This window comes from Capricornis sumatraensis, chromosome 2 (genome assembly GCF_032405125.1).
Source record: "Capricornis sumatraensis isolate serow.1 chromosome 2, serow.2, whole genome shotgun sequence".
NCBI lineage: Eukaryota > Metazoa > Chordata > Mammalia > Artiodactyla > Bovidae > Capricornis > Capricornis sumatraensis.
The window spans coordinates 124,599,096-124,626,312 of NC_091070.1; the positions used below are offsets into that span (position 1 = coordinate 124,599,096).

Consider the following 27,217-nt stretch of genomic DNA (forward strand, 5'->3'; position numbering starts at 1 on the left):
TACAGTGTGAGAGACCCGGGTTCAATCCCTGGTTTGGGAAGATCCCCTGGAGAAGGAAATGGCAATCCACTCCAGTATATTGCCTGGAAAATCCCATGGACAGAGGAGCCTGGAAGGCTACAGGTCTTAGCTACTGAGTCTCACTGTTAGGACTGTGAGTTCCCAGAAGGCAGGCACTTCCCTAATTGTCTTTTTAGCCAGCATTTTCTAAAACTGTGTAGCACTCAGGGAGCACTTAGAAAATATTGCTGAATGAATGACCAGCACTCACATATGGACCCTCTGACATCCAACACTAGACTCATGAGTCTGCACTGTACCATGCTTTCATTCATTAAATACTAATTTGTTAGGCATCAACCTACACGGTAAGAAACATTGGCTAATTTCTCATTCAGTAGTTACTGAGCCCAACAAGGTACATAGTCTTGTGCTGGGAGTTCATGAAATGCTGGGATTTCTGATGCTACTTAAAGGATGAGAATTTGCTAGTGAAGCAGCTGCGGTTCACCAGGTAGACTACACAAAGGGGCACTTAACCCTCTCAGCTAAAGATGACTTGAAAATTGATTCTGCTGAGAGCTTTAAAAGCAAATAAAGAAAATGTGAGAAGTGTGACTTCTGAGAATATTTTTCCCAAGAAAAGACAGAATTGAAAAAGCTTTTTCGTCTCATTCTCCACGGGATTTCAGACAGAGGATAGTGCTGCAGTTGAAGACTTGTGGCTCTTATCTCGATGCCAGTGGCAAACATCTAAAAAAAAAAATCAGAAGTTGAAGCTAAGAAAGTAGTATTGTAGAATTGGTTATTAATGAAATACTTAAAAGGAAAACAGCAACTACTATCAGATTATGGGTTTTTTACCACACGAACCATCAATAATGGTTTAGAGAGTAGTAGAGAGTGAAAAAATGTTAATACCCATACTTTAAAAGGGTGTGTATCTATTTCATTTGGAATTTCCTGTTCTAATTGTAGGGTTACTCTTTCTTAAATAAAAATGCCTGGTTTTATATGAATCAGAAAATTGTATTCTTTGAAATTTATAATTCCTTCATAGCAGTTACTTGTCACCACTCATTTACAGAATTATGGGTTATTTTAAATTTTTATATCATTTTGGAATATATAGTTAAATATCATTTATTCAAAACTTAAAGCAAAACTCATATGTAACTGGCATACTTTATTCCACTTTATAGCAGACATCTTTTCAAAGTCCAATCTTGGGTATGTTTTAGAGGAACATATTCATTTCAATTTCATATATTCTGAACATTTACATTATAACTTGATGAAATAATAATTGTCTACATCAGAATTTCTCAAAATGTAGTATCTGAAACACCTACATTATTTAAAATGCTACTTTGAAGCAGTAAGGATCTTCTTTAGAAACAAGTACTTTTAGCAATCCTTGCACATTAAAATTGAAGAACTACTGATCTATATTGAGAGACCCTGAATTGTTTTCTCAGTAATCAGAGAACAATAAAATTATATTTAGGTTTCTCTTCTTCCTGAGCCAGAAAATAGATTAATACAATTATAAAAGTTAAAACAAATGGCTTTTCTTTTTAAGCAACTTAATCATTAATAGTGATTCAGTGTTAATCACTGAACATTCCTGTTAATTGAGATTTACCATATATAGAAATGTAAAAGATTGACTAACTCTTACGAGAATGAAGGCAGTAAACCAGCTGACAACAGTGATAAGAAAAGCTTGAGAGTTCTCCGAACAGCAGCAGTAAGAGGAGCAGCCAACTCTGGTCGCATTTGATGTTCTCTTTTTGAATATTTGATGCAAAGTTTCCCCATTTCTAAACTGGAGTGAAGAAACACATGTCGAAACACTACAACACCGTTCCAGTATTTTGTTACCTTTGTTAAATTATCAAAGTACAGTGCTCTCTGCTCCTTCCTTGCGTGGCACTACGTGCTATTGGATGTCTTATTCCTTAAGTCTTGACATTTGGTGCCCACAGCATTTTATAGCCTAGGCAGGTAAAGGTATCTGCACTATAGATCTCATGGTCTTGGGTCTATTCCCTAAGCATTTTGGATTTGACAGAAACTGTCCCCCTTCTCTACAGGGCAGAGATGCAACATTGACATTGATGAGTGTGCCTCCAATCCCTGTCGCAAGGGTGCAACGTGCATCAATGATGTGAACGGTTTCCGCTGTATCTGCCCTGAAGGGCCCCACCATCCCAGCTGCTACTCACAGGTGAATGAGTGCCTGAGCAATCCCTGTGTCCACGGAAACTGTACTGGGGGCCTCACTGGGTGAGTAGCTGTTGTGTATTCATCGTTTCTTATTGACCCGTGTCGAGCCAGTTGGGTTTTAGTACTGGCCATACCCTGCAGCAGTTAGTCAGGACTTGGGCTGAGACTAGGCTGAAGAGTCTTCCAAGTCACCACTTCTTCCCTGCCTTCCATGACTGAGTAGATGGAAAGTAAGGAGGAATGTTTCATTCCTCATGTGGATAGTCGGCACATGGGAGGAGTCCAGGGTTATTTTCTGAGTCTTTAGTTGTGCTTTTAGTACTAACTGCAAGATTGCATTCTGAGGGATATTCTGTTTGACTTAACCTCCTGCTTAAAGAAAACCCAACTCTGTTTCATAATGATACCAGTGGGTACCACTGAAGTAGAGCTGGTCTCAGCTAGCTAGAGTCTTGGCCCTGATGAAATGTTCACAGCTGGTAAGCCCCTGAGAGTTGTGTAATGTGTTGGCAAGTAATTTTCTAGAATCACAGAGTGTGATGTTTGGTTCCATGAGATAGTCCTGTGCTCTTGCTATGCTTGCCAGAGGACGGGACTTTGGCCCAAGACTTAGCATTTGCCATGCTTACAACAGGTGAAAGAATGAAGAGTACATTTAGAGGTAAATGGGAAATTAAGTGATTTCTAAGCTGAATTAACTCAGTAGTCCTGTTTCAGAGTATAGCAGCCTTCAAAGCATCCCAACTGATTTACTTTTTTTAAAAAAGAATCACCAGACAAGGAGGCTGTTATCTCCCGATATTACATTCTAAGTGCTAATGGTGTCCAACATGCATACATTTCAGATACCTTCATTTTTGTTCCATTTCCTGCTCAGTACCCTTGGTGCTTTCTGGGGGCAGGGTTTCAGGTCAGAACAAACCATGTCTCAGAAGTCAAACATCCCAGGAGCTCTTTGGGGTCACTTAGAGTCTCTGATACTACCCTGCTTTCTGAGTATCTGTTTTACACCAGAAACAAGTGATCTAAGGTTTCTTTACATTTATTTAGCAGAAAAGAAACTGCAAATTTATCAATGTCAATGTGTCTTTCAGATTGTCCCAATTTGTTGTACCAACCACTCTTTACATATGAAAGCCCACTATACTTACTTAATTTTTCCAGCATTTTTGTGGGCCAGAAAGCTGTGTTTACGAAATACTCCAGATGGGCCCACATGATTCACAAGGTAACCCAAGTGTAGGTTTGAAGAGGAACAGAAATGAGATTAGCCCACCCAGGAGCTCCTTGATCCTTCATTTCTTCAGAATTTTGCATTTCAACTGTGACTTAATTGTACATTCATACCACAACTGTAACTTATTTCTGTCTTCTTTCAGATACAAGTGCCTCTGTGATGCAGGCTGGGTTGGCATCAACTGTGAAGTGGACAAAAATGAATGTCTTTCTAATCCATGCCAGAACGGGGGAACTTGTGACAATCTGGTGAATGGATACAGGTGTACTTGCAAGAAGGGTTTTAAAGGTGATGCAGAAGTGCATATTTTTAAGTCCTTTTTCTGCCTTTTTGTTGGTACATACAGCTTGACTCACTTCTTTCTTTCCCCTTTTCCTACTCATTCATATAGTAACCTTAATTTGAGCACTTATTATTTATAGGGCAGTTGGAGAATAAAAACACAAATTTAAACATGGATTCTATTTTCAGACTAGCAGAGAGGTGAGCTCTTGAAACTACCATTTAAGGTGAGCAACTAGAGCTCTACTCATACAACTTTGGACATTTTAATTGGGTATTCTAATTGTAAGCTCCAGTGTAGGCTTGATTCTGCGATAATTCAAAAGAGATATTGGTAGAAGAATGAAAATCTTGTTTTACTGTAATTGTAGCAATAATATCATGGGAGAATCCATGTATTTAAAACCTTTCCAACAAGTTCTATTAAACATTGAGATATTCTTAGATGATACATAGTCACCTATGACCTTCTGGAAAAATGCATAGTAGTGAGTATTGTGAAAAATCACTTTTTGAGTTGTCTCTGTTATATTTCTCCTGTCACTTTTTTCTTTAACCCTTGAGAGAGAAACCTGTGGGCAAATCATGCATACTTACACTCCTTGATCCATATAGTCATTTATTTCACAACTCAAAGTTGTGCTGCGCTACTGTGATAGGTCAGTATATTTCAGTGTCACTTTATTTGATAACTTGACATTTTTCTAAGATCATATTTTAGTCATTAACTTTTTGACATTCAGATATATAACATCTGTAAAGAAACTTACAGATTTAAAAGCACTTTTATTCCTTTGTCTCTTTGAGACTTGCTGATTGACAAAGTAAATATCAAAATAGTTCACAATCATATGTCTAGTGATTAACAGAGTACAGTTTGAACTCAGACCTCTATACTCTTAGACCATCATTTTCTTTTTATACATGGCTATAGTTCCTCAGTTTTAAGACTCTGTGTCAGGCCCTATTGCAGGTATAAAGGTGGTGGCATTTGGTAATATCCTGTCCCCATGAATGCTTCCTTACTTTTCTCTTTTTTCATAGTGGGAGTAGATTTTGTGTCTTGGAGCAGGGGGAAGAGCTTTGTGACTTCAGAAAACACCACCACATTGATGGTAGATACCGTGCATTTGAAAAAGTGGGCATAAATCAAGAAGCTTTGACTAACTGTTCAAATATTTTTATCCCTTGATAATTTCTAGCCTGTTTTTAAGCCCTGACCAGATACTTTGTATAGAAGCCTCTATTTAGATATAGCAGTAGCTTTTTACCCTAGTGAACTTCTTGGTCCATTATAGAGAAATTACTTGTATTTGGACATTCATTAAACTTTCAAGCTATTAGAATATATTGTTCTTCCATTCATGTTTTGATTAAGCAGTTTTACTGACTGACTGTATGTCAGGGACTTGACACTGAAATGAATGAACAGGTGTTTCAGTGGCTTGAAGAAATTAATGCACTTTCTGAGGTGTTTAATGTTTACCCCTGAGAGCATTGCTTAGTAATTGAGATATTGAGGAGGCTAACAGAAAGTTTCACTGTCTTTGATTTTCCCCCCTTTTTGTGTGCAGGCTATAACTGCCAGGTGAATATTGATGAATGTGCTTCGAATCCATGTCTGAACCAAGGAACCTGCTTTGATGATGTAAGCGGTTATACTTGCCACTGTGTGCTGCCGTACACAGGTGAGTCCTGGGGTCCAGGGGCTGGAAGGGATGCTCGGTCTTGTCTTGTCGTTCCAAACCTTGGAGTCTCAGAGACTTGGGGTCTGTGGGGGCAGTGATGCTGCCCTGAGGAATCACTCCCTGATCACCTTTCCTGCCCTCACTGTCTAGGTCGTCCACTCTGAGAAAACACTGTGGCCTCTCTACATGCACGTGGTGGGGATACTTGTTTGCCTTTATTTTTTAGGGTTTGAAAAAAACTGTTTAATTATACGTGTCTTGAATTGATGCATAGCTGATGGTTTAGTCATTATCTGAATGGACTATATGGCCTGTCCTCTTGGTCTTTGTTTTGCCAACACAACAGTTACCACTTATCGGTCCTTTACTAAATGCCAGACACTTTATATATTTTGGAGTATTTGCTCCAGTGCTCACAGTAATTCTGTCACCATTTTATACATGAGGAAGCTGAGGCAAAGAGAGGTTACGTGCTGAAGGTCACATAGGTAAGTAGTAAATCTAGGATTTGTCCCTGAGTCTTTGAATCCAAAGCTTGTCCTCTTAACTGTCATTCCTCTCCTCACATTGATTGCCACTGCGTCCTCTGCAGAGAGGCACTGCCCCTTGGATGGCGATCACACACAGAAGACACGGATGTGACTTCATTTCGTATCAGGTGACTTTGTTTCAGGTGGTGTTACAGGAGTGTGCTTGGACGTTTCCCTGTATTCTCCCGCCTCATTACTGCTGTCTTGTGACTGGTTTTATTCGTGTGGCTCACTCGCCTCATGTCATTCATTTAATGGCTTTGCACGTTTCTCCAGTGCCTTGCATGCAGGCAGGAGCATGGCTGAGTTCTTACTCCCCAGAGTCTTGGCCTGTTGATAGTAGCTGTTGCTAGTGACTCTAGGCTGTTTAGAGTGGCCGGATGCATGACTCTCTTTCCTGGAAGACTTGATACTGCATTGCTGTCTTTGTCACCTCTTTAGAAGGAACATTCATGCAGACACACTGCATTTAGCCATCCTGACTGAAAAGTCAAAGTTATTGGAGATCCATAGCTATCCCCAGACAGTCTAAATAATGTCATTCGATAGCAATAGCAGTCACATTTGTTGGAACTGAGCAGATCATGTCATTTACAACCATAAAGACTGAGAATTGATGGTAGTAGGGAGAGATAAGCAGGTGTCATTATGCTTTGACACATTATAGGCTTATCTGAATGTGACTAAGGTACATAGCTCATTGGGAAAATATTTGCCTTCTTGCTATTCAACACTGTAAGAATATCTGACTATATGCTGGCTGTTGGTTTTTCTACATATTAGGATCTTACTAAAAAGAATTTACTATGTGTGACCTCTGGGAAATTATATTAGGTATTACAGACTAAAATTTCAATGCTGAGTGCTGCTAAGGGTTCTGAGTGTCATTGAATTTGGCCAGCATGAAGGGAGCTAAGCAACGTTGCCTTTCCTTGTGAACCACTGTTCTGACCAGACACATTAAGAACTTGTTAGGGGAATTTCCCTGGTGATCCAGTGGTTAAAACTTCATATTCCAGTGCAGCGGAAACAGGCTTGATCCCTAGTTGGGAGCTAAGATCCCACTGCCTTATGGCCAAAAAGCCAAAACATAAAACAAAAGCAATTTTGTAACAAATTCAATAAAGACTTTAAAAATGGTCCACATTGGACTTCCCTGGTGGTCCAGCAGTTAAGAATCCATTTGCCAACGTGGGGGACACGAGTTCGATCCTTGGTCCAGGAAAATCTCACATGCCTCGAGGCAGCTAAGCCCGTATGCCGCAACTTCTAAAGCCCATACGCATAGAGCCCGTGCCCCCCAACAGGAGAAGCCCTGCAGTGAAAAGCCTGCTATTCGCTGCAACTAGAGAGTAGCCCCTACTTGCCACAAGGCCTGTGTGCAGCAACAAAGACCCAGTGCACCCCAAAATAAATTAATTCTAAAACCAGTCCTGGGACTTCCCAGGTGGTGCCAGTGGTAAAGAACTCGCCTGCCAGTGCAGGAGACATAAGAAACACAGGTTTGATCCCTGCATGGAGAAGATCCCTGAAGAAGGAAAGGCAACCCATTCCAGTATTCTTTCCTGGAGAATGCCATGAACAGAGAAGCCTGGTGGGCTACACCCCACGGAGTTGCAAAGAGTTGGACACAACTGAAGTGACTTAAAATGCACAAAAAATGGTCCACATCAAAAAGAACCTTTTAAGAAAAGAAAAAGTGGTGAGGGACATTGATGAAAATTTGTGGTAATATTTTTTTTTGTTTTGAATGCCAAGTTTTAAGATAAAATTTTAAATTGAGTTAATTGTAACTTGACCTTATTTATTTTGTTGCAACATTGTATTAGTTTCAGGTATAGACTATAGTGATTCAAATATTTAAAGATTATACTCCATTTAAAGTTACTATGAAATAATAGCTGTATTCCCTGTTCTGTATCCATGTAGATTATTTATTTTATGCCTAGTAGTTTCTCTCTCTTAATCCCCCACCTCTACCTTGGCCCTCCCTCTTCCTTCTCCCGCTAGTAACCACGGTTTGTTCTCTATACCTGTAAGGCTGTTTCTATTTTATTATATTCATTTGTCTTGTTTTTTAGACTCCACAGATAAGTAATAACATACAGTATTTGTCTTTTCTGTCTGACTTGTTTCGCTAATCATAATACCCTCTAAGTCCATCCATGATGCAGATGGCAGAATTTCATTCTCTTTTATTTCTGAGTAATATTCTTGTGTGTATGTGTGTGTGTGTGTGAGAGAGAGTTACAGATCACATCTTCTTTATCCCTTCATTTTTTGATGGATACCTAGGTTGCTTCCATAGCCTGGCTATGATAAATAATCTAACGCTGATTTGAACGGACTTCCCTGGTGGCTCAGACGGTAAAGCGTCTGTCTATAATGCGGGAGACCCGGGTTCGATCCCTGGGTTGGGAAGATCCCCTGGAGAAGGAAATGGCAATCCACTCCAGGACTATTGCCTGGAAAATCCATTGAGATGCATATATCTTTTTGAATTAGTGTTTTCATTTTCCTCAGACGTATACCAAGGAGTGCAGTTACTGGATCATATTTTAGTTCTGGTTTTAGCTTGAGTGACAGTTCACTATGATGGCTATACTAGTTTACATTCCAACCAATAGCATCAAGAGTTTCCTTTTCTTCACATCTTTACCAGCATACTTTATTTGTAGGCTTTTTTGATGATAGACATTCTGACAATTGTGAGTTGTAATTTGACTTCCAAAACAACTTAATCTCCCTTTTTAAAAAAAGTTTTTATTGGAATATAGTTGATTTACAGTGTGTTAGTTTGAGGTGTACAGCAAAGTGAACTCTTTGTTTGTTTTTGAACTCTTTTTTGATTCTTTTTCCATATAGACCATTACAGATTATTGAATAGAATTTCCTGTGCTATATAATAGTATTCATCCCTCCCCTCCCCTTGGTAACCATAGGGTTGATTTCTACATCTGTAACTCTGTTTCTGTTTTGTAACTAAGTTCATTTGTAAGCTTTTTTAGATACTAGCTATAAGTGATACCATGTGGTATTTGTCTTTGTCTGACTTATTTCACTCTGTACAACAATCTCTAGGTCCGTCTATGTTGCTGCAAATGTCAAATGGCTTTATTTCATTCATCTTTAAGGCTGAATAATATTCCACTGCATATATATACCACATCTTTTTTATCCATTCCTCTGTTGATGGGCATTTAAGTTGCTTCAGCGTTTTGGCTATTACAAATACTCATGCGATAAACACTGGGGTACATGTATCTTTTAGAATTACGATTTTCTATGGTTATATGCCCACGAGTGAAATTGCTGGATCATATGGTAGCTCTGTTTTTACTTTTTTGAGGAACCTCCATATTGTTCTCAATAGTGGCTGTACCATCTTACATTCTCACCAACAGTGTTGGAGTGTTCCATTTCTCCATACCCTCTCCAGCATTTATTGTTTATAGATTTTTTGATGATAGCCTTTCTGACAGGTGTGATGTGATGCCACATTATAGTTTTGATTTGTATTTCTCTGATAATTAGTGATGTTGAGCATCTTTCGATGTGCTTTTTTAGCCATCTATGTCTTTAGAGAAATGTCTCTTTAGATCCTCTGCCCATTTTTTGATTGCAGTGGGATTTTTTTTTCTTTTTTTCATTTTTTGATTGAGATGCATAAGCTGTTTGTATGTTTTGGAAATTTGCCCTTGTCAGTTGCTTCATTTGCAAATATTTTTTCCCATTATGAGGGTTGTCTTTTCATTTTGTTTACTGCTTTCCTTTGCCGTGCAAAAGCTTTTAAGTTTAATTACATCCCATTTGTTTTTGCTTTCAGTTTCATTACTCTGGGAAAGTGAAAGTGAAAGTCGCTCAGTCGTGTCCGACTTTTTGCAACCCCATGGACTATACAGTCCATGGAATTCTCCAGGCCAGAATACTGGAGTGGGTAGCCTTTCTCTTCTTCAGGAGATCTTCCCAACCCAGGGATGGAACCCAGGTCTCCCACATTGCAGGTGGATTCTTTACTAGCTGAGCCACAAGGGAAACCCAAGAATACTGGAGTGGGTAGCCTATTCCTTCTCCAGCAGATCTTCCTGACCCAGGAATTGAACCAGGGTCTCCTGCATTGCAGGCGGATTCTTTACCAACTGAGCTATCAGGGAAGCCTTACTCTAGGAGGTGGATCAAAAAAATCTTGCTGTGATTTATGTCAAAGAGTGTTCTTCCTATGTTTTCCTCTAAAAGTTTTATAGTATCCAGCCTTACACTTAGGTCTTTTAATCCCTGTTGAGTTTATTTTTACGTATAATGCTGGGAGTGTTCTAATTTCATTTGTTTACATGTAGCTGCCCAGTTTTCACAGCACCACGTATTGATGAGACTGTCTTTTCTCCATTGTATATTCTTGCCTCCTTTGTCATAGATTTGGTGACAGTAGTGTGTGGGTTTATTTCTGGGCTTTCTATCCTGTTCCATTGATCTATATTTCTGGTTTTGTGCCAGTACCATACTGTTTTGATAACTGTAGCTTTGTAGTATAGTCTGAAGTCAGGAAACCTGATTCCTCCAGTTCCATTTTTCATTCTCAAGATTGCTTTGGCTATTTGTGGTGTTTTGTGTTTCCATGCAAATTATAAATTTTTTGGTTCTAATTCTGTGAAAAATGCCATGGGTAATTTGATAGGGATTACATTGAATTTGTTGATTGCCTTGGGTAAAATAGTAATTTTCCAGTTGAAGAACATGGTATATCTCTCCCATCTGTTTGTGTCATCTTTGATTCCTTTCATCAATATTTATAGTTTTCTGCATACAAGTGTTTTGCCTCCTTAGATAGGTTTATTCCTAGGTACTTTATTCTTTCTAATATAATGGTAGATGGGATTGTTTCCTTGATAATGTTTCTGAGCTTTCTTGTTAGTGTCTAGAAATACATATTTCTGTGTATTAATTTTGTATCCTGTAACTTTACCAGATTCATTGATGAGCTATAATAGTTTTCTGATAGTGTCTTTAGGGTTTCTTTATGTATCATATCATGTTACCTGCAAACAGTGACAGTTTTACTTCTTTTTTTTCAGTTTTGGTTCCTTTTGTTTCTTCTCTGATTGCTGTGGCTAGAACTTCCAAAACTATGTTGAATAAAAATGGCGAGAGGACATCCTTGTCTTATTCCTGATTTTAGAGGAGATGCTTTCAGTTTTTCACCATTGAGAATGATTTTTGCTGTGGGTTTGGTGTATATGGCTTTTATTATGTTGAGGTAGATTCCCGTTATGCCCACTTTCTGGAGAGTTTTTGTCAAAGGAATGTTGAATTTTGTCAGAAGCTTTTTCTGCAGCTATTGAGATAATCTTTGGCTTTTATTCTTCAATTTGTTGATGTGGAGTATCACATTGATTTGCAGATATTGAAAAATCCTTGCATCCCTGGGATAAATCCCATCTGGTCCTGGAGTTTTGTTTGTTGAAAGATTTTTAATCACAGTTTCAATTTCAGTTCTTGTGATTGGTCTGTTTATATTTTCTGTTTCTCCTTGGCTCATTTTTGGAAGCGTGTTCCTCTTTATGAATTTGCGCCTCTGTTTTACGTTGCTCATTTTATGGGTGTATCGTTTCTTGTAGTAGTCTTTTATGATCCTCTGCATTTCTGTGGTGTTCGTTGTAACTTCTTTTTTTTTAACTTCTTTTTTTTCATTTCTGTTTTATTGATTTGAGTCCTCTTTTTTCTTGATGACTCTGACTAAAGGTTTATCAATTTTGTTTATCTTCACAGAGAGCCAGCTTTTAGTTTCATTGATTTTTGCTGTTGTTTTCTTTGTCTCTATTTCATTCATTTTTTTGTCTGATCTTTATGATTTCTTTCCTTCTACTTACTTGTGAGTTTATCTGTTCTTCTTTCTCTAGTTACTTTGTGTTGTGTTTGGAAAAGATGCTGGATACGATTTCTGTTTTTTTAAATATATTGAGGTTTGATTTGTGACCAAAGTTGCTATCTATCCTGGAGAATGTTCCCTGTGCATTTGAGAAGAAAGTGTGTTCTGATGCTTTTAGATGGAATGTCCTGTAAATATCAATTAAGTCTATCTGGTCCAATGTGCCATTTAAGGCTTATGTTTACTTATTAATTTTCTATTTGGATGATCTGTCCATTGGTATAATGGGTGTTACAGTTCCCCACCATTATTGTGTTACTGGCAATTGCTGCTTTTGTGGCTGTTAGCATTTGCTTTGTATACTGAAGTGCTCCTATGTTGGGTGCCTATATATTTGCAATTGTTATGTCATCTTGGATTGATCCCTTAATCATTATGGAGTGTCCTTCCTTGTCTTTTGTAACAGTCTTTATTTACAGACTGTTTTGTCTGATATAAGGTTGCTACCCTAGCTTTCTTTTGATTTCCATTTGCATGTAATATCTTTCTTCATCCCATTACTTTTATTCTGTGTGTGTGTCCTTAGGTCTGAAGTGGGTCTCTTGCAGACAGCATATATGTGGGTCTTGTTTTTGCTGCCATTCAGCCAGTCTGTGGCTTTTAGTTGAAGCATTTAATCCATTTACGTAAATATTGATATGTATATTCCTATTGCCATTTTTTAAATTTGAGGGGTGGTTTTTTAGGTCCTTTTTTTCCCTTTCCTCTTTTGTTCTCTTCTCTTGTGTTTCCTGCCTAGAGAATTAATTTCCCTTAGTATTTGTTGTAAAGCTGGTTTGGTAGTGCTGAATTCTCTTAGTTTTTGCTTGTCTGTAAAGCTTTTGGGTCTCTGTCAAATTGGAATGAGAACCTTGCTGGGTATTCTTGATTGTAGGTTTTTCCCTTTTGTCACTTTAAATATATCATGCCACTCCCTTCTGGCCTGCAGAATTTTTGCTCAAAAAATCAGCTTATGGGGATGGGGATTCCCTTATATGTTATTTGTTGTTTTTCCCTTGTTGCTTTAAATACTTTTTATTTGTATTTAATTTTTGATAGTTTGATTAATGTGTGTCTTGGCATGTTTCTCTTTGGGTTTATCCTCTATTGGACTGTCTGTGCTTCCTGGACCTAGGTGACCACTTTCTTTCTCATTTTAGGGAAGATTTCAACTCTAATCTCTTCAAATATTTTCTCAGGTTCTTTCTCTTTTTCTTCTTTTTAGACCCCTATAATTTAAATATTGGTACATTTAACGTTTTCCCAGAGGTCTCTGAGACTGTCTTCATTTCTTTTTTTTAAAAAATATTACTTATATATTTCATATTGACATTTTTGGTCCACACCCTGCAGCATGCAGGATCCTGGTTTCCCAAGCAGAGATTGGATCTTTGGCCCCCTGCAGTGGAAATGTGGAGTCTTAACCACTGGGCTGCCAGGAAAGTCCCTGTCCTCATTTCTTTTCATTCTTTTTTCTTTGCCCTGTTTCACCACAGAGATTTCCACCGTCCTGTCTTCCAGGTCACTTATCCCTTCTTCTGCCTCAGCTCTTCTGCTGGTGATTCCTTCTAGTGTACTTTTCATCTCAGTCCTTGTGTTCCTCTCTATTTGTGTGTTCCTTAGTTCTCCCAGGTCTTTGTTGAACATTTCGTGTATCTTCTTGATCTGTGCCTCCATTCTTTTTCTGAGATCTTGGATCATCTTTACTATCATTATTCTGGCTTCTTTTTCAGTAGATTGCCCAACTCCTCTTTATTTAGTTCTTTTAGATTTTTATTTTGCTCTTCCATCTGCTAGATGTTTCTTTGTCTTTTTATTTTGTCAGACTTACTGTGTTTGTGGTCTCTTTTCTGCAGGTAGCAGGATCATAATTCCTCTTGCTTCTGGTGTCTGCCCCCCATTGGGTTAGGTTGGTCCAGAAGCTTGTGCTGTTATCCCCTTGAAAGGGAGTTTGATTGATGCTGTGACTAGAGCCTGCACTGGATATTGAGCAGGGCCTCCCCTTGCTCTGTGGTTGTCGCTGCCCTGTTAGAGACAGGATCTGCTCTCTATTTGTTGGAGTAGAAGCCCCTAGATCTGTTTCTTAGCTGTGCTTCTGATTTGTGGTATGAGGATTGGAGCATTTCCACTGGAGAGAAGCCACTGAGTATTCTTTCTCTGGGGCTGTTCACCTGTGAATGTGCTCTGTTGTGTCCCTTTTTGCCTGTTGTATGGGCTCACAAAGTACAGTATTCTTGGCACTGCACTCTGCCCAGGTAGGAGGGTGCTGGGTAGGGATTGGAACATGGGTACCCTTCAGGTGGCCGTAGGGGTGAGCTGGTCACATAGTCTGAGGAGGGGGAGCAGAGGAGGCAGTGACAGGGACGTGCAAGCCAGCTCCGCTAGGAGCCCTCCCTAGTGCTCTGGAGGCAGGGGTTGGTATATGAGGAGAGAGCCTACAATGGCAACCCCACCCCTTGTGCATTACTCAACAATGGAGCTTCATTTCTGTGGTTGTCCAGTTTCCTCCACGAGCATTCTCAGTTGCAGAATTTTGCAACCCCAGCCTCTCAGGTTGTCTCCTCACAGCCATGTTTTGCCAAAAGTTAAAATTTCACCTTAGGTTCAAAACATTTGTTAACAAAAGAAACCACTTGTTATACACAAATAAATAATTTCAATAACTAATAGAGAATTACCTATCTTACTTTTAACAAACAATCATTAAAAGAAAAGAAAAGTAGAACAGTAAAGAAAAGTAACAGTCCATATATCACCAAATTGGGTTTTGACTGATATCCAGACTCATACAGTGCTGGGAAGTCCTGTGTGACAGCAGTCTGGAGCCCCAGTTGGGAAAAGGTCCCGGGCAGCGCATCTGCTCCATAGGTGAGACTTCAGAATTGTAGGTTGGGGGTTCCTGCTTTTAATCCCAGGCCACAAACTGATATTGTCATCAGTCTGAGAGCAGATTGCAGCTCTGGTTTAAACTTTTTTTTTTTTTTTTTTACGGTGCCATTTGTTTTGTCTTGTAAATCTTGGAATGTTATTAAGCCCCTGGTATGGTTGGCCAGACCCCCTCCAGGGGCTCAACAATTCCAGGACCTGCCCCCTTCTCATCTGTGGTGCCATGCAACTTGCACTCACCGCAGGAAGGTAGTCCAGGCAGTGTCCAGGCAGGTCAGAAGCGAGGTCAGAAGCCTGCTCGAGCAAGACAAGACTACTTCCATTTAATTTCCCTAACAAACCAACAGCAGGCCCCTCCCCAGATCTGATCTCCAAAGCCCGCGTTCCAGCACCCAGCATCCATGCTCACTGGCAAACACCTGTCTCAGGCTGGGGCATGCAGGGCCGGGGCATGGACCATCTGTGTCGGTCTCACTCTGTCCTGCCTGTCACAGACCAGCTACTGGACTCTCTTCTGAACCCCCAGGCTCCCCTCTGCTCCAGCTCATCTCCCTGCTGATAAGAGGCCTTCCCCAGATGCAGGGACCTCTCCGTACCTTCAGCTCCCCACGAGGGGTGCAAGTACCATCCTGCTTCCTCTCCTCTTCCTTTGCCTTCTTTTTTTCACCCTACCCATTATGTGGGGATCTTTCTTGTCCTTTTAGGTGTCCAAGATGCTCTGCTAATGTTCAGCAGGTGCTTTGTGGGAACTGCTTCACGTGTAGATGTATTCTTGATACATTTGTGGGGAGAGAGAAACTCCATGTCCTCCTACTCCTCCACCATCTTGGAAAAAGCCCATCTCCCTTTTAATAAAAGTATTCGTATTCTTTTAATTTTTTTCTGGAATCTCATATTCAGTATACTAAGGTAGGAAATGTTGGTGGGCAACTATTAATGTCATGTTTTGATGCTGAAATAAGGAGAGATGTTACCAGACAATTGGTATAACTTCACTGGTTTCCACCTCTGATGGCCTTCTGATCAACCCCATTGCCTTCTGGAACAGGCCTACAGAGGTTTAAGAATAGGAGGCTGTGTTGTTCACTCTGCAAGGTGGATCTATGTTGCTGAGCTCCAGCTGAATCTTAGCTACGAAGATACAAAAACTCTCACACCCGATTGATGTCAGTTTCTAAATCCACAGAACCACTTGTGATAATTACGTGAAGATAACAGGAGCCCAGCAGTTGTTGAGTACTTACTCCATGTGCTGGGCCCTATGCTAATAAAAACTTTGTAAACATTTTTTCATTTAATCCACAAAAAGCCTCTATGAGTTACATACCATCCTAATTCCCATCTTGTTTATGTGGAAGCTCAGAGAATGTAACTTGCCTGAGATCACACTGTGAGTTATCACATCAGATCCAAGACACAAAGGTCCGTAGGTCTCTCAGATCCCGAAACTAATTCATTACATTAGATCTGAATTCGGAAAGCGTCCTTTGGTGTAGAATTTGGGGAAATCTCAGTTCCTTGGACTTTTTCTCTATAATAAACTCTGTCATTTGATTTACAGGCAAGAACTGTCAGACCGTATTGGCTCCCTGTTCCCCAAACCCTTGTGAGAATGCTGGTGTTTGCAAAGAGGCACCAAATTTTGAGAGTTACTCCTGCATGTGTGCTCCTGGTTGGCAAGGTAACAGCGTCGGAATGTAGAAACCAAGAGCATTTAACAGAGTGATCTGGTTATTTGGTGACATGGAGAATCTATCTTTTGAGGCTTGCCCTTTTTTGTCAAAAATACAGGCCTTGTATAAAAGCCGAAGGGGCTAACGAATGTTTTAGACTTTTCCATTTTACGTTTCTTTGCTGCCCCCTGGTGGCTAGAAGACTCCAACCAGAGTCTGAAACTATGATGTTCTATGTAGAATTTTAGCATCTGGGTGGCAACTTGTTGGGGGAACAGAAACCTCAAGGGACTTCCCAAAGCAGGAGGCCAAACAGCATATCCTTGCAGTAGCCCCACCCACCCCAGCTAAAGCTCAGCCCCCACATAAATTTCTGCGTGGGAATCGATTTCCAAAGACTGGACCGTTCATTGCCCCTTTGTTTCCAGGTCAGCAGTGTACCATCGACATTGATGAGTGTGTCTCCAAGCCCTGCATGAACCACGGTCTCTGCCATAACACCCAGGGCAGCTACATGTGCGAATGTCCTCCAGGCTTCAGTGGCATGGACTGTGAGGAGGACATTGATGACTGCCTTGCCAGTGAGTGTGCCAGCCTGCTCCTGAGCCCCTAGGGGAGAGCAGAGCCAAGGGGGCAGAGGAGGACCTAGCGGGGCACTTGCCTCGGTGCTGAGGCTGGCCATCCGACAGTGTATCACCTGTCTTTAATCTTCACATTTTAAAAATCTTCATTTTGAAGCTAGTGGCTTTAGGAGTTAATACACGGGAGTCACTTTTAAGCATTGCCTTACTAATTTTTGTGCATTGTCAAAGTGGGGACAATACTATGAAAGCTTCTAATAAAAAGCAGATCTCTTGAAGTATAATTAAGTATACAACACACTGCCAGTATTTAAATGAACCAGTACAGTAAGTTTTGACATATGACAACTCAAAACAGTATTTAAGATACTGATCACATTCATCCCCCTGAATGTACTTCATCTCTTGTAACTTAACCCTCCTTTCTACTTTCCTGTCTCAGACAACTAGGGATCTACCTCTGTCACTTTCGATTTGTGAGAATTTTTTTACAATTTTACTTTTCTCTGAGAGCTCTACTTGGCACTGTACATCTTAGGGGAATCTTTTCATTCTGACTGGTATGAATGTGAACTGTACTCAGCCTAGTATAAACTTTAGGGATTGTTCTGCCTACTTCTTTCTAGTGGTTCTTTACCCAGCTTTAGCAGTTTCAACACTTGAATGTGATGTACTTATCAGTACAGGCATCTCTCAATATCTGAGGGTGTTGGTTCTAGGACCCCCTGTGGATACTAAAATCTGCAGATGCTCAAGTCCCTTTTATAAAATAGTGTAGTATTTGCATATAACCTATGCACATCCTCTTGTATACTTTAAATCATTTCTTAATTACTTGTAATACCTAATGCAATGTAAGTGCTATGTAAATATTTGCTGGTACATGGCAAATTCAAGTTTAGCCTTTTGGAACTTCCTGGGATTTAAAAAAAATTTTTTTTCTGTCCTTGGTTGGTTGAATCCATGATTGTGGAACACATGAAAATGGGGGGCCGCTTGTATTCAGTTACTTGTGTGGTGATTAAATCATTAAACTTCAAACGAGCTTATGATAGTGCATCCAGAATAATGGCATCTTATTCACAGCATATATCATTTCAGATTATCATGTGGATGGCACTATACTAGGGGCTGACAGTGCCAATATAAATAAAAGCTTACATTTATGAAACTCATAGTCTCTCAGGAAATAAAGACAGTTAGACAGATAATTCCAACATTATATGACTAATGGTGAAAAAAACATGTTCAAGGTACAACTGATGGAGAAATTTAAGGGAGTGGGATCAAACTATTTGGATTCCTTTCCCACATTAATTAGTATATCAATCAAATTTCTACTATTTAAACATTTTTTCCTATTTGAAGTAGGACTAACAATATTTGCAACTAGTTTAAAATTACTCAGTGAATTACTGTGAGTTGCTTGAAAGGTGCTATGGAATTTACAGTAGCTGTGTAGTATTATGTATAAGAAGGGATAATAAGACTTCTAGAGTTGTTCCAGTAGAGACTGCAAATGAGCCTTAGAATGAAATTAGCCTAATCGATGACTAAGGTATAAATAGCTCTCTTATAAAATAAGGGCTGCATTACCCACCTGGTGTTTAGTTTTCTCTTTATGTTTATGACCTGTCTTGTAATTGTATTTCAAGTTCCTTAAGACCAGGAGCCACGTCTTAGTTTTCTTGCTCCGATTCGAGTGTTGTCTGTGTTGCAGAGGACTGTGCTCTGATAATAGCTCAAAATTTCTTGATTAACTGCTATGGCTGTAAAGTGTTCTCTAAGATCAAACGACGTGATGTTTAAAATTTAAAAATGCTCATTTCCTAGTTGTATGTAAATCTAAAAAACAACAAACAAAAACAAGAAAGGAAAGGAGAAAGGGAAGAAAGGAAGAGAGGAAGGGAGAAGAAAAGGTTGACCAGCACAAGGGGACTAATTGATATCTATCCCATCCCTGGTTTTATGAGTATTAATTTTGCAAAACAGTGATGCATGTAAAGTTCTTTCCAGCTATTAAACAGACTCTTACTAAGAATCTCAGGCAGGTGTTACTACATTCATTTTTGTAAATGGAGGAGTCAGGGCAAAATAGATGTGAAGAAAAGTCAGAATTGTTACTGTTGTTAGTGTGGCTCAGTTCAGGCTACTCACCTGTATGACTCTAAGGTTAAATGGATGCTGCTGTTCAGAGTTCTAATTCTTGTGTGCAATGGCTTAGATCCTTGCCAGAATGGAGGTTCCTGTGTAGATGGAGTGAATACTTTCTCCTGCCTGTGCCTTCCGGGCTTCACTGGGGATAAATGTCAGACAGACATGAATGAGTGTCTGAGTGAGCCCTGTAAGAATGGAGGGACCTGCTCTGACTATGTCAACAGTTACACCTGCAAGTGCCAGGCGGGATTTGATGGAGTCCACTGTGAGAACAACATTGACGAGTGCACTGAGAGGTGAGCAGCCCGTGTCCTCAGGCAACAGTGTCTTACGGGAAAAGGGAGAGAGGGGAGGAACCTACAGAGTACTATACTGGGATTGAGGGGCCACATAAGGCATCGCCTTGGATCCCACCACACAATCATGTCCTATTTTCTAGTTTCTAATTCCTTGTGAACATCTAGTTACAAGTTTAAGGCAGAGGTTGAAAAAAGTGAGATGTTCAGTTCAGTCACTCAGTTGTGTCTGACTCTTTGCAACCCCATGAGCCGCAGCATGTCAGGCCTCCCTGTCCATCACCAACTCCCAGAGTCCACCCAAACCCATGTCCATTGAGTCGGTGATGCCATCCAAACATCTCATGCTCTGTCATCCCCTTCTCCTCCTGCCCTCAATCTTTCCCAGCATCAGAGTCTTTTCAAATGAGTCAGCTCTTCACATCAGGTGGCCAAAGTATTGGAGTTTCAGCTTCAACATCAGTCCTACCAATGAACAGCCAGGACTGATCTCCTTTAGGATGGACTGGTTGGCTCTCCTTGCAGTCCAAGGGACTCTCAAGAGTCTTCTCCAACACCACAGTTCAAAAGCATCAATTCTTCGGTGCTCAGCTTTCTTTTTAGTCCAACTCACATCCATACATGACCACTGGAAAAACCATGGCCTTGACTAGACGGACCTTTGTTGCCAAAGTAATGTCTCTTCTTTTTTATAGTGAGATGAATCATCATTTATTTCTTACATAGGAAACAGAAAGAGCTATAATTTCTATATCATCTCCTTTTGGTCTCTTGTAAATTTCAGTTGACAAAAAAATCCTATTTCTTTACAGATTTGTCATCCCTCTTTAAGCAATTTCTGGGAGGTTTGATTCTTTTTTTATTATCAACAAATTTGTTCTGTTTCTCTTCCATAAAGAAATATAGAATCAAGAGCTACTATTTGATATGTTCCTTATAAATTAAATTGACTTAGAGATAAAATGAAATGTGATACATGGAAAGCTACAGAAGGGCTGGGTAAAACCTGGACGCCTTCACTTTCTCTTGGAGTCTCTAATAAGCTCAGACTTTTAAATACTCCTCGGATCTTTTTGGTTGTGGAAAGGAAGCTGAGACTCATGCTGATTGGTGCCCATTCTAATTTGGAAAAAGGTTAAGTTTACTGGATATAGGAGTTTGGGGTACTCAGGAGTATTTCCTTCTGTAATATCTTAGATGTGAGGAACCTCACTTTTAAAATAGCAGGTCAGAGGATCCAGATTATCTAGCTGATGTTGTTCTTCCTGTGTGCTTCTCAGCTCCTGTTTCAATGGTGGGACGTGTATCGATGGGATTAACTCCTTCTCTTGCTTGTGCCCTGTGGGCTTCACTGGTTCCTTCTGCCTCCATGAGATCAATGAATGCAACTCTCATCCATGCCTGAATGAAGGAGTATGTGTTGATGGCCTGGGTACCTACCGCTGCATCTGCCCATTGGGCTACACTGGAAAAAACTGTCAGGTAATTAGATTTCATCCCATTCATTCAGCTCCCACAGAATTGTTGAGTGTTACACCTGTTTCTTTCCTAGGCAAAATAATCCCCATTTAAAAGAGAAAATTCGGCGTCTTAAGAATGTACTCAAAATAAATTTGGACAGCTTCTTAATTATACTTCTAAGATAACTAAGTTAATCTAAGTTCTTAGATAGCTTCTAAGAACTACCAACTTCTTAACCTGGTAGATTTCAAAATGGTGATACTGGCAAGATTATATGGGTTAACACACATAAAATTGTTACAGCAGGCTCACCTAGAGCTGCAGAAAATGCATATGAGAAATAAGCACATTGATATCATTTAGGAAATACAAAAAGGGAAACAAAGAACAATCAAAGTTTTTAAAATTCAGATACAACATCTAAGGGGATAATGATAATTATGCCCTACAATGTTGTAACAGTCTCAAAACCAAACTATTCACATGTCTTTCAAATTCAAATATTTCATATTCATCTTCATAGACTCTTAGGATGGAACGACCCCTCAGAGCCTACTAGTCTAGCCTTTCATGAAAGAATAAATTGAGCCCCAGAGGGTCAAAGTAACTTTTCTAAGGTTGCACCCCAAACAGCATTGTGTTTAATTTTATGTAGTTTTACCTCTCAAACAATGATGGAATGATAGAATATCATACCAGCAGTCCAAATAATTTAGAAATAAATGCCCAAATGAAACTAGCCTTTCAGAGTATACTTCAGTGAAGCTTTGGCTGTATTGGACATGCAGATAAGCACCTCTGCATATTAAACAGCTTTCTGCTGGTTCCCTGGATCAGGAGGCTGTTCTTCGTGGGGCTTCTGCTGTTCACACAGCGTGGTGGCCCTCTGCCCTCCCCCCTCTTTCACAAATGGTCGGTGTTGTGAGCACGGCCTCCTCTCCCCAGGAGCCAGGCCACCACATGGGAGTTTTGGAAAAGGTGCTAGTCCCCTTGCACCCTTTGCCTCTTGCTTTTCAGAAGCCTGAGTTTCTCCCATCAAAGTACGTTCTTTGTTTCGTGGATGGGTTCATTTGTGCCATATTTTGGATTCCACACATGACAGCGTGGTTTTCCCCTTTCTGACTTGACTTAGTGTGATAATTTCTGGTTCAGCCCATGTTCCTGTAATGGCCTGATTGCATTCTAGTAGGAGTCCATTTTATGTGTGCTCCACATTGTCTTTATTCATCTGTCAAGGGTCATTTAGGTTGTTTCAGTGTTTCGGCTGTTGTGGATAGAGCTGTCAACTTATAGGGGTGGGTGAACAGCAGGGTCCTGCTGTACAGCACAGGCAACTGTAGGCAGTATCCTGTGATAAGCCCTAATAGAAGAGATTATTTAAGAAAGAATGTCTGTATGTGTATAACTGAGGAACTTTGCTGTGCAATAGAGATTAGCACAGCATTGTAAATCAACTGCACTTCAATAAAAAAGTTTTTATTTTTTACTAACAGTAAAAAAGTAAGCTTTTGGACAGTTTTTAGGTTTATTAACAAGCTTTAAGCCTTTAAATCCTGAACTCTTATTCACCACAGACAGATTTGATCAAGCCCATGTGATTTCTCACTCAGGAGTAGCACATAGAAGCTGTAGACCTGTCTGACAGCTTTAACTCTTTTCTAGCCCTACAGGGTGGCCATGTTTCTAGACATAAGCGTGATGTAGGGAATAACTTAACCAATTAAGTTCCTCAAATTCTTAAACTTATCTGGTAAGAATTTTTGAATAGCAGAGCTGAAAGAATTAGACTGTATAAAATGATTAGCTTATCTGGGGACAGTGAATCTAAGTTTAAGGCTTGGGTGAGGGCTCTTTTTTTAATTAATTAGTGTGCTTTCCTTTGAGTTCTTAAAATGCAGTGTAGCTTTTCTTCATTCCTGGTGTCTGAATGTTGATATATGTGTCTGCCTCTGTTTCAGACCCTGGTGAACCTCTGCAGTCGGTCTCCATGTAAAAACAAAGGTACCTGCATTCAGGATAAAGCAGAGTCGCGGTGCCTGTGTCCGTCTGGATGGGCTGGTGCTTACTGCGATGTTCCCAGTGTCTCCTGTGAGGTGGCGGCCTCCCGCAGAGGTGAGCTCTGTCCCCCGAGACTCAAGGGTCAGTCCATGAAGTACTGACTAACGAGCAGCACTGTAGGGCAAGAGTTGTTATTGTGGGAGGAGAGGGAAGGGCAGACAGGAATGAATGGGCAAGGCTCTGGAGAAAGGGTCTGAAATGCAAGGTGAAGGGCAGGGGAGCAAGTCTAGAGATTCCAAAAAGGAATGTACTTGACGTGGAAGGAAGGCATGTTCCACTTTCAGCACTTGTCTATTTTTTTTAACATATTTATTTTTAATTGAAGGATAATTGCTTTACAGTATTGTATTGATTTCTGCCATACAGCAACATGAATCAGCCATAAGTATACATATGCCCCCTCCCTCTTGAACCTCTCTGCCACCTCCCACCTCATCCACCATTCTAGGTTGTCACAAAGTCCCATTTTGAGTTCCCGAGTCATACAGCAAATTCCCACTGGCTACCTGGTTTACGTATAGTAGTGTTTATGTTTCCATGCTTCTCTCTCCATTTGTCCCACCCTCTCCTTCCCCAGTGCCCCCTGGCTCTGGGTCCATAAGCCTATTCTCTATGTCTGCATCTCCACTGCTGCCCTGCAAATAGGTTCATCAGTCCCATCTTTATAAATTTCACTTATATGCAGCACTTATTTAGTTTTAACACAAAACAGATCCTGAGGGTTGTGAACTAGACAAGAATAAAATATAATGTGTCAACCAGCTTAGATTAGTTCAGCTGACCCTGACGTGTTGTGTGCTGTTCCGTGATGTTCCTTCCTCCACTGGGTTTCGCAGGGGTGCCCGTTGACCGTTTGTGCCAGCACTCCGGCGTCTGTATCAGCGCGGGCAACTCGCATCACTGCCAGTGCCCCCTGGGCTACACCGGGAGCTACTGTGAGGACCAGCTTGATGAGTGCTCGTCCAATCCCTGCCAGCACGGCGCCACCTGCCGGGACTTCATTGGTGGATACAGATGTGAGGTGAGTAAGAGGAGCAGGCAAAGTCAGAGGCCTTCCGGAAGATGGCACGCTGCTTACAAACACGGGCATCCTGAGTTTAGCTGCGTATGTCTGATTCTCGCAATTTATAGATTTCTTTTCTTTTTGCAAATCATGATTACATTGCTTTCTAATCACTGTTGCTTTCAGTCCCCTGTGCATTAAGTTAGAAGAGCTCTGGTAAGCTATTTTCACCGAAGTCTGGAACCATCTTGCTTCCACAGGATTGCTTCCAGAATCCAGAGCTGCAATACTCTGCCAGGGTGCATTTCCCAGCCTACCCAGCCCACTGGCCCCTGGTACTTCTCTGAATAAGCAGTTGAGATAGGAGAAGCCACTTTGAGGAGTGGGCCTTTGACCCATGTCATGTTTGTAAACAGTCATTGGTCAATCGACTAATAATTCTCTCAAAAAAATGTTACCCAACCTGTTCTGTGTAGCATCATACTGTTACACGTGTATATTTGAGGGCGTGTGTATCTTTTAAGGAACGTATCATGCTGCAGTCCACGGGGTCACAAGGAATCAGACACAGCTTGGCAACTGAACAACAATAGCAACATCATTGTCTTCTTAATGTCTGGGCTGATAGATCAAGATGTTGACAAAATACCAGAGACATGAATTTGATACCAGTTTGGGCCACCAAGCAACACCGAGAAAAACTCTGCTTCTCAAAATGAGCCAAAGATGGCTTCAGGGTATCGGTCCCTGTTTCTTATTTTTAGTTCGAAAGCCACTGGTACCATTTTTTTTAAAACATAGCCCTAAGAAGTAGAATTTATTCACTTAGGGCCTGCCTGCTTTATATATTCTGCAAAACTGCACCTGGCACTGCTAGCCACAGGTAAGATGGGCCCCAGGATGTGAAGATACCAAGCCCCTGCTGTCCTTCAGAGCTCTGTGACCCAGAGACTCTGGCCTGGCTGCTGAGTCATATCACCAAACATGTCAGCCCCTCTCTGTTACCCTCTTCCCTCTGAGTTCATCTGCCCTCCTCTTCTTATCCTTTTTTTATCTCTCTCTGAGTCACATCTCTGTTAAGGTTTGCATGAAAAGTCCAGTGAGAGATGTTTAAGTTATTCATATGCAGTTTGCACTATGAATTGAACATCTTTTTATTCAGCCTATACACAGATCTTTGTTTTGAGCTCTCAAAAGTACTCAGGCAACATTTTGTAACTGCTGCTGTTGCTTTATAGGTTCACCAAAAATGGCATTAAAAAAAAAAAAGAAAGGAGATGTTGCATAGTTTTAAACCAGAAGGTGGCACTTCGTACTTATAAAATTCGATAGCTATACTGGGGAGCATACAGCAATCAATTCCAGTAATTTTGCTGTGAGGGACTCAAAGCATTGCCCAAATAGAGCCACTTCATGGTCAGTATTTTCTTCCTTGATCAGCTCTGAAGGCCCTAGAACGCCTACATCTAGCACAGCTAGCTTGCCCACCTCTTGGTGCCCCCACCCCTACATCAGCCAGTTTCTCACACATAAACATGTAGTTTCCTGAGCATGGGGATCAGTAAATACACGCATTATCTTTACTACCATCCACATGTACCATTTCTGTGGGCCACCGGGTCCTCATCACATACAAAGGAATGAATGTTTTAAAGATGAGAAAACCTGCACACAGAAGGGACGGATAGCTTTTGCACGGGCATCATTTGAGATATCCCTCAGAATATTCAGTCTTTGCCTTCCTTTTCAAGTGGCTTTTTTGGCTAGATGTGATTGGATAGAAATGCCATTGAGCTGTGAGTTGACTCTGCACGAGATGGTGAGTAAGGAGTGTGATGATACCAGAGAAGCGTACAAGAGCTGGGTGGGGTTTGGCAAAAAAGGGTCACAGTAACTTACCTGATTTCATTTGCTCCCATGATATGCATCCAACAATAGTCCAACATTTCTTGTTCTTTTTGCTTTGCTCTTGGCAGTGTGTCCCTGGATATCAAGGTGTCAACTGCGAGTATGAAGTGGATGAGTGCCAGAACCAGCCATGCCAGAATGGAGGCACCTGTATCGACCTTGTGAACCACTTCAAGTGCTCCTGTCCACCAGGCACTCGGGGTATGAACTCAGCCTTACCTCTCTTCCATCCAGGGCATTCTCTTAAGTTATAAATGCATTTTTAGTCTCGTGAAGGAATTTTTAAAACAAGACTCAGCATTATTCTGAATCTTAAGAGATTCAAGCCATTTCATTGCTCTCTTGCCAAGCTCTGGTGTTCTGACGCCTGTTCTCAATTCTGTCTGGTTGTTGTTAAAACCCATGAAACACAGAATGTGCAAATGACATAATGTTGCAGCAGAGTTAACCTGGTTAGCAAGATCTCTTGGTACTTCGAGGGAAAACAACCAGTAGCCTCTTGAATAAATTATTTGTATTTACCAGCTCGTGTATTTTTCCGAACTTCAAGTCTTGCCTCCATAAAGTGGGAAAATAAATGAAATGAAAACATTTGCCTGTTTTCGTAAGCCCAAGGGGAGAAGGTTGATGGTCCAAGAATGAACTAAGAATTACAATAAGACCTAATGAGATGCAACCCTAGATGGTGGATGGTGGAACCATCATTCCACCAAGGGCATTCCCTTGCCTGCAAACAATCTCCTGGAAAGAGCTTGGAGTATCATTTTTTAGAAGAGATGTAGTTATAATGGTGCCTGCTCTGAGCAGCATGTGAAAAGAAAAAGCCATCCACAATGGTGGAAAATTGATTCTCATCGAAGAGAATAGAATGTTAGAGAAATATTTATACTGTCTTAAACCTTTGGGTCAGTGGATTTTGGCTTTCCTTCTTGAGTTCGGAGTTGGCTAAATTAGAATGGAAAAGTTCCCCAGTAGTAGGCTAGTTATTGAGCAGTGAGGTTAACAGGGAAGTCAAAACTAAGGAGAAACAGCCTTTAAATATTTGAAGATTTATTCCATTAAAGGAGAGTTGTTTTTTGCTCAGTACTTGAAAGAGAAGTAGAGGTTAATTTTAATTACTTCTAGCGGTAATATTATCCATTAAAAATCCTGTTACTATTTTTATTGAGGTCACATTAAATTTATGAATTTGTGTAAAGAAGACTGACATCTTTAGAATGAGGAGTCTTCCTGACCAACTCATTGTGTCTTTCTGTTTATTCAAGTTTCCTTTTGTGTCTTTTAGGTCTACTTTAAAGTCTTCATGTAGGTGTAGTGCATTTC

At 40.5% G+C, this 27,217-nt stretch overlaps 1 protein-coding gene across 1 annotated transcript in view; it reads left to right on the forward strand.

Moving 5' to 3' along the window:
- NOTCH2 (notch receptor 2) overlaps positions 1 to 27,217 on the forward strand; it is a 173,132-nt gene that overhangs the window by 125,451 nt on the left and 20,464 nt on the right. Inside the window, exons 14-23 of the mRNA XM_068960510.1 lie at positions 2,097 to 2,289; positions 3,609 to 3,754; positions 5,323 to 5,436; positions 16,319 to 16,438; positions 16,859 to 17,011; positions 19,236 to 19,464; positions 20,745 to 20,946; positions 22,884 to 23,037; positions 23,820 to 24,004; positions 25,963 to 26,095. Of these exons, the coding sequence (XP_068816611.1) occupies positions 2,097 to 2,289; positions 3,609 to 3,754; positions 5,323 to 5,436; positions 16,319 to 16,438; positions 16,859 to 17,011; positions 19,236 to 19,464; positions 20,745 to 20,946; positions 22,884 to 23,037; positions 23,820 to 24,004; positions 25,963 to 26,095 (1,629 nt within the window). The remainder of the gene's footprint in view (positions 1 to 2,096; positions 2,290 to 3,608; positions 3,755 to 5,322; positions 5,437 to 16,318; positions 16,439 to 16,858; positions 17,012 to 19,235; positions 19,465 to 20,744; positions 20,947 to 22,883; positions 23,038 to 23,819; positions 24,005 to 25,962; positions 26,096 to 27,217) is intronic.